Source organism: Marmota flaviventris, chromosome 1, assembly GCF_047511675.1.
Source record: "Marmota flaviventris isolate mMarFla1 chromosome 1, mMarFla1.hap1, whole genome shotgun sequence".
NCBI lineage: Eukaryota > Metazoa > Chordata > Mammalia > Rodentia > Sciuridae > Marmota > Marmota flaviventris.
Genome location: NC_092498.1, coordinates 204010639 through 204023981, shown reverse-complemented (window position 1 = coordinate 204023981; position 13343 = coordinate 204010639). Strand labels below are relative to the sequence as shown.

Genomic DNA, 13343 nt, shown 5'->3' with positions numbered 1-13343 from the left:
ATAAAAAAGGGCTGGGGATGTGGCTTTGTGGTTAACTGCTCCTGGGTTCAATCTCCGGTACCAAAAAAAAAAAAATGTTATAATCATGCTGGGTTATAGATTCAGAAACAGGCAGAGGCAGTTTGGAGTTTTATAACCTAAGTATAATGTAATTGAGAAGGTAGGGAGAAGTAGCCCAAGTAATGTGAACAACTGCAGTCAGTATTGCTACTTGGAATTAGGAATTTAGGGCACAGAAATTTAAGTGGGACTCCCTAATTTAACAAAGATTGAAAAAAAAAAAAAAGGGGCTGGGATGTGGCTCAAGCGGTAGCGCGCTCGCCTGGCATGCGTGCGGCCCGGGTTCGATCCTCAGCACCACATACAAACAAAGATGTTGTGTCCGCCAAATACTAAAAAATAAATATTAAAAAATTCTCTCTACCTCTATCTCTCTCACTCTCTCTTTAAAAAAAAAAAAATCCATATGAATGAATAAATATGCAAGGGTTTTCTGGGAACATTCTGAACAAGAAAAATAATGAGAAGTGTCTTGATACACGACTAAATCAGTCAGAGTCACTTCAGGTGAACTGGGCTGGCATGAAATAATCACACAAAGACAGAGAAAAAAAAAAAAAAAAAAACCTGCAACCGACCCATGCATGAAAATACAGATTATATGAAGTAGTATACTTTGTGACATGGCCTTAGAGTCCAAGCTATCCTCTAACTTGGGGCCTAGATCCCTGACTCCCAAATTTCATGGTGAGAGCAGAGTATCAGGTGACTAATGTAAGATTTGTTTCTGGCTGGGGTTCATGTCAGATTGAGTAGAGGTTACCAAAAAAATCATGAGGGAGGGGCCTGGATTATAAATAGCTCAGTGGTAGAGCTCTTGACTAGAGTGCATAAGGCCCTGAGTTCTATCCTCAAACCCCTACACAAATCATTGGGGAGGGAAAATTAAATGTATAGAGAAAAATTTCCTACTCATGAGAAGCTTGCAGGCTAAATTTCCAAAACCAGAAACCCTGACCAGCTAGGTGTGGTGCCACTGCCTATTATAATCCCAGCAACTGAGGAGACTGAGGTAGGAGGATCATAATTTCTATATCCAGTACTGCAAATAGTAATAATAATAATAATAATAATAAGGGCTGGGGATGTGGCTCAAGCGGTAGCGTGCTTGCCTGGCATGCATGCGGCCCGGGTTCGATCCCCAGCACCACATACAAACAAAGATGTTGTGTCCGCCGAAAACTAAAAAAAAAATATATATATATATATATTAAAAAACTTATCTCTCTCTCTCTTTTCTCTCTCTCTCTTTAAAATAATAATAATAATAATAATAATAATAATAATAATAATAATAATAATAAAAATCAAAGCTTGTGTTTAACTTCAGAAATGAATAGGCCAAGTTGTTTTATATCCCTGCATATCTGTTAATGTGTCTCATTTCTACTGGTTCTCACACCAACTGTTTTTTCTCCTCATGTGCTTGGTTTTCTTTGTATCCTAGGCAATATATTTGAGAAAATATTCTTAGAAATAACTTTAGAGGGGCTGGGGATGTGGCTCAAGCGGTAGCGCACTCGCCTGGCATGCGTGCGGCCCGGGTTCGATCCTCAGCACCACATACAAACAAAGATGTTGTGTCCGCCGAAAACTAAAAAAATAAATATTAAAATTCTCTCTCTCTCTCTCTCTCTAAAAAAAAAAAAAAGAAAGAAAAAGAAATAACTTTAGAAAAATGTTATCGTTTGCCAGAGAAGAGTTTTGTTTGTACTCTACAACAGCTTGGGGCACTCTTAACCTGGAAACATCTTTTTTTTTATTAAATATAATCTATAGCATTTTAAAAATATATTTTTAGTTGTTTATTTTTTATTTATTTATATGTGGGGCTGAGAATTGAGCCCAATGCCTCACACATGCTAGGCAAGTACTCCACCACTGAGCCAATCCCAGCCCCTTAACCTGGGAACATCTTAATCCTAAATTCAGAGAGCTTGCATTTTCTGGGCAGCTCAGGTTTGCAACATGCAAAGGTACTATAGTATTTTTGAACTACCTATTTCTTCTTTCTCTCTATATCCTGGTATCATAACTCCCCAAATCCTTAACTTTGAAATGATAGTGTCTTTTTATGCAAATGAATTAACTGATGGCTGGATGTCTCTAAGTAACTTCAGATTTGTGACACCAGAAAGAACAAGGCAAGATTAGAGACTTGGGGTTTTTCAGCCCTACCCTCCAAACTCTGGGAAGAGGAAAAGCTAAAGGTTAAGTTGATAACCAATGGCCAATGATTTGATCAATCATGTTTATGTAATGAAACCTCTGTAAAAATCCGAAAGGATAGCCTTCATAGAGCTTCCAGAGTAACCTGCAGAGGTTCTTGGAGGGTATAGAAACTCTTCATCCTTTTGTTCATAGCTTGCCCTGTCTTTTCATTTGTATCCTTTATAATATTCTTCATAATAAACCAGTAAGCATGCTTTCTTGAGTTCTGTAAACTGCTAAAGCAAATTAATCAAATTAGAGGAAGAAACTATAAGAACCCCAATTTATGGCTGGTTAGTCAGAAACACATGTAAAAGAACTTAAGGCTTTTGACTGGCATATAAAGCAGAATAATGGTAATCCTGGGGACTGAGTCTTCAACTTGTGGGATCTGATGCTATCTGCAGGCAGATAGTGATAGAATTGAATTAGGGGACACATAGCTGGTGTCCATTGCATAATTGATTGTTGGTGGGAAGAAATACACATACTGAGATCACAGAAGTAATCTGTGTTGTGAATAAACAATTTGAATTTACTTTCTCATACCAACAGACCTACATATCATGCTTTTTGGTTTATGAACAGTCATGCATTCTGATTCAATAGTACAAAAACGACTTGAGAAATAGAATATTAGATCTTTTTATGACTTAGGAAAATGGAATTTTTTCTTTTGTTTACTTTATTTGGGGGAATTGACTTTGATTTAAAATATTTCAATTTTGGGGGCTGGGGATGTGGATCAACCGGTAGCGCGCTCACCTGGCATGCGTGCGACCCAGGTTCGATCCTCAGCACCCATACAAAAAACAAAGATGTTGTGTCCGCCGAAATCTAAAAAATAAATATTAAAATTCTCTCTATCTCTCTCTCTCTTTAAAAAAAAAAAAAAAACTTTGGAAAAAAAATAAAATATTTCAATTTTGACCAGGCCATTTTTAAAAATATTTAATTTGTTCTAATCAGTTATACATGACAGTAGAATGTTTTTTGACACATACATAAATGGAGCATAACTTCTCATTCATCTGACTTTACATGATGTAGAATTACACAGGTCCTGTAATCATATGTGCACACGGGGTAATAACCTCTGATTCTTTCTACTATCATTCCTCCCCCCATACCCTCCCTTCCCTTCACTCCCCACCTTCTAGTTCAAAATACCAATATCCTCCCCACCCCCTATTTATTGCGAATTAGCATCTGCATGTCAGAGAAAACATTCGGCCTTTGTTTTTTTGAGGATTGGCTTATTTTACTTAGTGTAGTATTCCCCAGTTTCATCCATTTACCAACAAATGCTATAATTTCATGAAGGATGAGTAACATTTCATTGTGTATATATACCACAATTTCTTTGTCCATTCATCTGTTGAAGGACATCTAGGTTGGTTTCATAGTTCAGCTATTGTGAATATTTATTGCGGCTATAAATATTCATGTGGCTGTGTCACTGTAGTATGCTGGTTTTAAGTCCTTTTGACCGGATCATTTTTTAGTAAACTTTTTTTCTTTTTGCAGTAGTGGGGATTGAACTCCTGGGTGCTCTACCACTGAGTTACATTCCCAGTCCTTTGTAGTTTTTGAGACAAGTTCTCACTAAATTGCTGAGGTTGGCCTCAAACTTGGAATCCTTCTTCTTCAGCCTCTATGTTGCTGAAATTACAAGAATATATCCCCATGCTTTGCTTGTTTTTATTTTTGAGACAGGGTGTCACCAAGTTGCCCAGGCTGACTTCAAACTTGTAATTCTCTTGCCTTAGCCAAATGTGTTCCTGTGTTACTAGGCTGTACACAGCTTGCCATGTGTATTTTTTAGTGGGGTGGGGGGAGGGTGGTTACTGGGGATTGAACTCAGGCACTCAACCCACTGAGCCACATCCCCAGCCCTATTTTGTATTTCATTTAGAGACAGGGTCTCACTGAGTTGTTTAGTGCCTCACTTTTGCTGAGGCTGGCTTTGAGCTTGAGATCCTCCTGCCTTAGCCTCCCCAAGCCGCTGGGATTACAGGTGTGTGCCACTGCACCTGGCTTGCCATGTTTTTGTAAATCAAATTTTACTAGAACTCAATCTTATTTATTTTAGTGCAGGGGATTGAACCTAGTGCCTTGCAGATGCTTGGCAAGTGCTCTACCACTGAGCTACATCCTCTTTTTGTTATTCTGAGACTCTGTCTACCTAAGTGGCCCAGGCTGGCCTTGAACTTGCAGTCTGCCAGCCTCAGCCGCCTGAGTAGATGTGATTACAGACGTGTGCCACCATATCCAGCAAAACTATTTAATTTTTGATGAATTTTTTCATGTTCTTTTTTAAACAAAATGAGGTAATATAGCTTTTCAAATTATTTGAGCAAAAAAGCTGGATTCACTCCCTGGAAGAACTAACATCCTTCTCCACAGCTCCAGGTAAATTAAATAGCTTTTTGAACTTCTCCAGTGGGTTTTCCTTGCTTTACTCAGAAGTTATTAATAGAAACAATGTACCTGGGGGGACTCCATGGTCCAAAAATCTTGACTCATTAGATAGAACTAACTTTCTGGCAAGTTAGAAAACCTTTTTGTGCCTCAGTTTCCTTTTATGCAGTAATTTTGCACAGAGCATGGCATATATGTTCTTCATAAATACCAGTAACTATCATTATTTCTAGAGCATAACCTTTTAGAGGGCATGATTTCTAACTTACCTATTTTTTTTTCTTATCATCTAGACAGTTTATCAGGTCATCTTTCTCTAGTCTTTTTCTTCTAATCTCCTTCACTCCACAGAGATAATGCTATCTTCCTAATATATAAATCTGATCCTGTCATTTCCTGTTAAAGCTAGTGTCCCAGTGTCTAAAAGTAAAGTCAAAACTTACTACACAACCTAATCACATAGCTTGTATCCCCCATGGACTCAAGCAGCACTTCACCAAGAATTCTTTCAATTTTCAGTGCCTTTGTTTCAATTGTTCTCGCTTGTCCTCTCTGATCTCATTTTTACTCTTTTTCTTCTTCTTTTTTTTTTTTGGTACTAGGGATTGATATATTTTAAAGATTTATTATTATCATTTTATCATTATTACTTTGGTACCAGGGATTAAACTCAGGGGCACTCGACCACTGAACCACATCCCCAGCTCTATTTTGTATTTTGTTTAGAGACAGGGTCTCACTGAGTTGCTTGGTGCCTCGCTATTGCTGAGGCTGGCTTTGAACTCGCGATCCTCCAACTTCAGCCTCCCCAGCCGCTGGATTATGGACGTGCACTACCGTGCCCGGCATTCATTTTACTCATTTTAAAAAGGTCTGAAAAACTCCTCACACCTTCTCACAAGCAATTAGTGACTTTCTCCAGGTCATATAGTATTATGTTCACAACTCTATCGTGTCCAAACTATGTTAAGTAATATAAAACCTTTCTGCCACTAATAATGGCCTTTATGTACAGTTATCTAGCATCTATTAGGTAACAGGTCTTGGTCCCGGAGGCGAGGGCACAACTGTACACAAGAAAAATACCGGGTCGTGGTTAGTGTGATTCGTGTTCAAATCCATACAGGTGGGTTGTGTAAAGTACTTTGAAGAGCTGGTAAAGCGCGAGACCCTGGGTTTGAATCCCACCACGGCAAAAAGATGAATAAGAAAAAAGTACTTTGAAGACCTGAGGCGGAGTGCCTCTCTCACGGGTAGGGGAAGATCGCGGTAGCCGACCAGTGGCGGGACCGTGAAACCAGTCAGTAAGGTCAAGGACGCCCCGCAGCCGGAAGCCAGACAAGCGTCCGGAGAGTCAAGCAACTCTCGGCGCGGGGTCTGCGGCACGAAGGCAGTCCAGATAGCTTTTCGCTCGGTCCGTCTTAAGGACATTCCTGGCAGCGGAGCTGGCTATAACGCAGAACCTCGTTGCGACAGTAGACGTACTCAGCAAGCCCCTGGAGAACTGACTCTGCAGAGATGGACACCAAGCAATTGGGCTGCCCAGCGGTACTAGGCGAGGGCAGAAAACGAAGGCGGAGCGTGCTTCCGTAGTTGCAGCGCGGGTACTACGTGTGCGCATGCGCGCGCTCGCTGCGGTTGCGACGCCAGTGCCTGGGGGCGGAGCTTCCGCACCGGAAGGGGTCGGAGCAGCAGTCGAGCGCGCGGGTGCGGACGGGAAACCGCGAGGGCCGGGGCGGGTGGCGGGGCGACGGACGGCGACGATGGCCGCGGCAGCGGGCAGCGGGCCGGGGGCGACGGCGGGCGCAGGGGGCACAGGGGGCGCTGCGGCGGCCGCGGGCCTAGCCGTCTATCGGCGGAAGGACGGGGGCCCAGCCGGCAAGTTCTGGGAGAGTCCGGAGACGGTATCTCAGCTGGACTCAGTGCGCGTCTGGCTGGGCAAGCACTACAAGAAGGTGGGTGCGCGCGCCAGCGGGGGCCGCTGGGGCTGGGGCGGCGCGGCTCGGGCGTCCTCGGAGCCGCGCGGGACAACAAAGGCGGCGCCGCCCGCCACGCCCCCGCCGCCTCGCGCGGCCTGCTCCCGGCCTGCCGGGGGCAGGCGCTCCGAGGGCGCGAACCTTCTCTTTTGTTAGCTCCTGGAGTGTGCCGAACGGGGTTCGTTAGAGACCGAGCTAGTGTGGTTGAAGCAGCCCAAGTTTTACTTAGCGACTGGGCTTCCCAGCGTGAGGTGAGGAAGGATTTGCTAAGGGACCCTGGACGAGTAACCTCGGAAGTTAATTACGTAGGTTAGTAGCATGAACTGCATACAGTACTAAGGAGAACCTCAGGACTTAAAAAGTGACGGTTTCACTTAACTGTACTTTTGGGTGGTGTATGGTGTGAGGTAAGATCGGTTGTATGAAATATGTTCTTTAATGAAGCCTTTCCCGGAGGATCCATTTATACCAGAACACCCCATTTCATATTGCCTTTATTTTCTTAATAGTTATTTTTAATTTTTTTCACTGATTTGTTTCTCATACTTTGGAATGTGAGTTCTGCTGAATCAACGGTTTGCAAGAGTTGTTACTTAAAGCGCTTGTTTATAACGTTTTCAGATTTACTCACGATGTAAATATTACAGGAATGACTGACTGTCTTAGATGGTGTAATAAAGTAGATAGCCCAAAACTCTCCGCTTGCAGATTTGAGGAGCACCGCTTCAGTTCTCTTCTTCCCCTACCATAGAATTGGGGCAAAGGCTTTGTCAGGACTGTGTACTAGAAAGGGGTTGCCTTATAAGGTAGCCCATCAATAAAAGTGGAGATAGCAGGCATGGTGGCACATTAAATCCCAGTGATTTGGAAGACTGAGGCAGGAGGATCTCAAGTTGAAGGCCAATCTCGGCAACTTAGTGGGCAAATCTCAGAAAATGAAAAGGCCCAGCTGCTTGGGAGGCAGAGACAGAAGGATGATGAGTTCAAAGCCAGCTTCAGCAATGGCAAGGCGCTAAGCAACTCAGATCCTGTCTCTAAATAAAATACAAAATAGGGCTGGGAATGTGGCTCAGTGGTTGAGTGCCCGGTGGCAATCAGAAATAAAAATAAAAATCAAAAAGCTCAGTGATAAAGTGTTCCTGGGTTTAATTCCCAGTACTGGAGGTGGGGCAGATGGGAACAATATCACATTTATTTCAAATAGTTGTGAATTGCAGCTGCTGTGAAAGTGCAGTATTAAATGCAGTAGAAATATTTAGTCAAAACTCATCCATTTTGATACCAAATAATAACAATATTAATAATTAGTAGAAATATAAGTCAAAACTAACCTGGTCTTTAAAACCTGAGGTGTCATTAGCCTAGACCTCTATACATCAGCTTCATAGCCACTTCTTACTTAAACCTATCCAAATCTCAAAAGGATTATCTGATCCTAAATATTTATTGAATGAATGAAAAGATAAGCTGGTATACAAACTTTTTCATATAAGGTCTACAGTTCAGTGACCTGTCAATGTTTGACAGTTGTTAGGCATAGGTAGGGATCTTGGGTTCCTTTGATATTATGCTATGGTATTTTCTTTCTTTAATTTTTTTTAAGTTGTTGATACCTTTATTTTATTTATACCTTTATTTTATTTATTTGTATGTGGTGCTGAGAATTGAACCCAGTGCTTTATGCATGCTAGGCAAGCACTCTACCACTGAGCCACAACCCCAGCCCCATGCTATAGTATTTTCTGAGAGACTATTCCTTATCTGAAGTTTGAGGAAGTGAGAGACAATAATTATACTTTTAGGTACTTAGAGAGTTTTCCCCTTTTGAAATCAAATTTGGATCATTTACATATAAGTAGACAAGAATATTAATCTCTCTTATACAAGTGGTTATTTTTGTTGGGTGGTAACAGAGCTTCTGGAATTGCCTATGGAAACTGAATGTGTATGAACCCCCGGAACCCTATGGTGTTGGGCATTGAACCTAGGGGGTGCTCTACCACTAAACTACATGTTCAGCCACCCCCCACCCTATTAAAATATTTTTTAGTTGCCAATGGATATTTTATTTTATTTATTTGTTTATATACAGTGCTGAGGATTGAACCCAGGGCCTCACACATGCCAGGCAAGTGCTCTACCACTGAGCCACAACTCCAGCCCATGTCCAGCCCTTTTAATTTTTTTTTTTTTTTTTTTTTTAATGAGACAGGGTATAGCTGGGAACAGTGGCATTTATTTACCTGTAATCCCAGTCGTTCTGGAGGCTGAGGCAGGAGGATCTCAAATTTGATGCCAGCCTCAACAATTGAGCAAGGCCTTAAAGCAACTTTGTAAGACATTGTCTTAAAATTTTTAAAAAAAGTTCTGGGGATGTAGCACAAAATAAAGCACCCTAAGTTCAATCCCTAGTACCAAAAAAATAAACAACAATAATAAAAAAACTTTAAAAGGGATGGGGATGTAGCTCAGTAGTGAAGGTCCTTGGCTTTAACCCCAGTACACAGGATTTCATTAAATGGCCTAGGCTAACCTAGAACCTGTGATCATACTGCTTCTGCTTCCTGAGTTGCTGGGATTACAGACATGCTCCACTGTACCTAGTTTGTTAATTCTTTTAAATCATATTACTTTCAACCAATACTTTGGGTCTTAAATGTAGCTGTTTTTGTTTTGTTGCTGGGGAGGGCCTTTAGTAAAGAAAAAACTACTCAGAAGGCTCCTTTGAGTATGGAGGAATAGAGTGGGAAGAGGCAGATAATAGTCATTTCTCTCTCTTCCAGTGCTCAGTGTGCATTGATCTGGGCCCCAGTTTAAGAGGGTAGCTTTAACATCGATGTTCATAGCAGCACAATTCACAATAGCAAGACTGTGGAACCAACCTAGATGCCTTTCAATAGACGAATGGATAAAAAAAAATGTGGCATTTATACACAATGGAGTATTACTCTGCATTAAAAAATGACAAAATCATAGAATTTGCAGGGAAATGGATGGCATTAGAGCAGATTATGCTAAGTGAAGCTAGCCAATCCCTAAAAAACAAATGCCAAATGTCTTCTTTGATATAAGGAGAGTAACCAAGAACAGAGTAGGGACGAAGAGCATGAGAAGAAGATTAACATTAAACAGGGATGAGAGGTGGGAGGGAAAGGGAGAGAGAAGGGAAATTGCATGGAAATGGAAGGAGACCCTCAGGGTTATACAAAATTACATACAAGAGGAAGTGAGGGGAAAGGGAAAAATAATACAAGGGGGAGAAATGAATGACAGTAGAGGGGGTAGAGAGAGAAGAGGGGAGGGGAGTGGGGATAGTAGAGGATAGGAAAGGCAGCAGAATACAACAGACACTAGTATGGCAATATGTAAATCAGTGGATGTGTAACTGATGTGAATCTGCAATCTGTATACGGGGTAAAAATGGGAGTTCATAACCCACTTGAATCAAAGTGTGAAATATGATATATCAAGAACTATGTAATGTTTTGAACAACCAACAATAAAAATTAAAAAAAAAATAAAAAATAAAATAAAATGTTCACTTAATCAGGGGAAAAAAAAAAAAGAGGGTAGCTTTAGGCTTGGGTATCTTGAGATTTGTTTGGGTGGTGAAGAAATGGCTGTGAGGCTGGCGGACACATTTGACCCACAGTTTGAGGCCTAGGCTAATGTTTCCACAGTTTTAATTCCTCTGTGATCCCTGAGGCTTTCAAGTCAAAGTTAAGTTTGACTTGTATTTCTACTTTCTATATACATTGATGAGTTTGACTAAACATTTCTGTTGCATTTAATATTGCATTTTCAGAGCAGCTGCAATTTATAGACATCTCAACAATTATATGAAATAAATGTGACATTGCTAGTTCCATTTTCCCCCAAAACTGGGGATTGAGCCCAGGAGCACTCTGCCACTAAGCTATACCACCAGCCACTTTTAGTTTTTGTTTTGAGGTAGGGTCTAACTAAATTACCCAGGTTGGCCTTGAATTTGCAATGAGTTCTTCTGCCTCTGCCTCCTGAGTCACTATGATTATAGGCATGTGCCACCATGCCTGCTAGCCCCATTTTTTTGATGTGTTTACTATTTATTCAGTGAACAATTGAGCATCTGCTTTATGTCAGGTACTTAAAACAACTCCCCAAAGTCAGGCATGGTGTTGAATCCCTGTAAACCCAGTGACTCAGGAGGCAGAGGCAGGAGGATCCCAAGTTTGAGGTCAGCCTGGGCATTTATAAGACCCTGTCTCAAAAATAAAATTGGAAAAAAAAGGGCTGGAGGTGTGGCTTAGTGGTTGAGGGCCTCTGAGTTTAATCCCTAGTATCTCCCTGCCCAAAACCCCACAACTCAGGCATGTGGTGTATGCCTATAATCCCACCTGTTCATGTTGATGAGGCAGGAGGATTGCAAGTTCCAGTCCAGCCTGGGGAATTTAGTGAGACCTAGTCTCAAAATTAGAAAAGAAAAATGATCTGGCGATATAGCACTGTGATAGAGTAGCTTTCATAGCATGTCTGAAGTACTGGGTTCAATTCCAGACTTCCTTAACTTTTTGCTTTTTTTTGGTTCATGGGATCCAACTTAGGGCTTTACCGGTGTTAAGCAGGAGCTTAACATTGAGTTATACCACCAGTCTTTGACTTTTGTATTATGATAAAATTTATTCATTTTGTTAAAATACTCCCCCATCCCCCGTGATGCTAGGGGATCCAACCCCCATGCTTCCTTCATGTGAGGCAAGTGCTCTGTGACTGAGATACAGCCACAGCCCCTAAAATTTATTTTTTCACTTAGATACGTAATATCTGAAATGGATTTTTTTTTTTTTTTAAAGGTCCAGTGATTCTTAAGGTGTGATTTCCAGGCCAGTAGTACCACCTGAGAACTTGTTACTTGTTTGAAATGCAGTTTCTTGGGCCTGACCTATTGAATTAAAAATTCTGGGCATGGAGCTGATAATAGAAGATTCTATTCCATGCTGAAATTTGAGAACCATAGTTATAGACTAACAGTTAACATCATCATCTATGTCTAATTAATGATGTGAAACTTGTTTCCACAGTTTTAGTTCCTCTTTGACATACATGCATCACTTTGTGACTATAAAGAAATAAATTTGTACAGAACACACCTTTTAAGTAATGTTGAAGGAAGTTAGGGTTTTTGTTTGTTGTTGTTGTTTTTGTTTTGGTACTGGGCATTGAATCCAGGGGTGCTTCACCACTTTTTTTTTTTTTTATTTTTTACTTTGAGACAGGATCTTCCTAAGTTGCTGAAACTTGTAAGCGATCTTTCTATCTTAGCCTACCAAGTCACTGGCATTATAGGTGTGCTGTATCATACCCTGCTAAAAGAAGCTTTTTATAATGATAAAAATGAATGGTTTAGAAAAGGGACAGGCAAAATTTTTCCATAAAAGGCCAGATAACAGGGCTGGGGTTGTGACTCAGAGGTAGAGTGCTTGCCCAGCATGTGTGAGGCCCTGGGTTTGATCCTCAGCACCCACATAAAATTAAATAAATAGGGGCCGGGGTTGTGGCTCAAGTGGTAGAGCGCTCACCTAGCATGTGTGAGGCACTGAGTTTGATCCTCAGCATCACATAAAAATAAAGATATTGTGTCCACCTAAAACTGAAAAACAAATATTAAAATAAATAAATAAATAAAGGTATACCTCCAACTACAACTAAAAAATAAACATTAAAAAAAGGCCAGATAACAGCTACTTAAGGCTTTGTTCACCCCGGTGTCTCACTTGCAGCTACTTTGCTGTTTCGTGAAAACAGAAATTGATCATATGTAAATGAACATGTTGTGTTTTAGTAAAACTTAGGGAAATTGAAATTTCAGTGTATTTTTCATATGTCAAGAAATGGTGTTTAGCCAGGTGTGATGGCTAATGCTGTAATTCTAGCAGCTCTGGTGGCTGAGGCAGTAGGATCACAAGTTCAAAGTGGGCCTTAGTAACTTGTGTCCTAAGCAACTCAGGGAGATCTTATCTCTAAATAAAATATAAAAAAGGGTTGGATGTGGTGGCGCATGCCTGTAGTCCCAGCAGCTCAGGAGGCTAAGGCAGAAGGATCGAGAGTACAAAGCCAGCCTCAGTAAGAGCAAGGTGCTAAGCAACTGTAAGATCCTGTCTCTAAATAAAATACAAAATAGGGCTGGAGATGTTTCTCAGTGCTTGAGTGCCCCTGAGTTCAAACCCTGGTACCAAAAACAAACAAATAAATTAGTTAATTAAAATTAAAAAGGACTGGGGTTGTGGCTCAGTGTTTAAGAAATGGTATTTAATTTTTTTTCCCTCCAACCATCTAAAAATGTAAAAATCATTCTTAGCTTGTGGACAAAGAAAACAGGCAGTTGACTGAATTCTGCTGACCTAAGGTCTAAAATACTTGACATAAAATAAAGCATTTTAAGAAAATGCCAGCTTTCCAGAGATAATTGTCATACTAGCTATTTCATTTATAGTGGACAACTAACACATGTCAACAAATAAAAAATTTAAGAGTATACTAAAAAGATTGCCATTTTTTATTATTCTGTGTCTTTGACAATAGCACAAATTGAAAACTTACAACTCAATGCCCAGTAATTGTAGACTCTGCAGCTGATGGTATTTTGTAATACATCAGTTTAAAATATTTATAATAAGATGGTAAATTTCTAGCACT

At 40.6% G+C, this 13343-nt stretch overlaps 1 protein-coding gene across 3 annotated transcripts in view; it reads left to right on the top strand.

The window, feature by feature from the left end:
- The first annotated feature begins 6455 nt into the window (after positions 1-6455).
- The window catches only part of Smarcc1 (SWI/SNF related BAF chromatin remodeling complex subunit C1), a 142073-nt gene continuing 135185 nt past the window's right edge, over positions 6456-13343 (top strand). For all 3 annotated transcript variants that reach the window (XM_027932048.2, XM_027932047.2, XM_027932049.2), the window contains exon 1: positions 6456-6647. In XM_027932048.2, coding sequence (XP_027787849.1) covers positions 6456-6647 — 192 coding nt within the window. The remainder of the gene's footprint in view (positions 6648-13343) is intronic.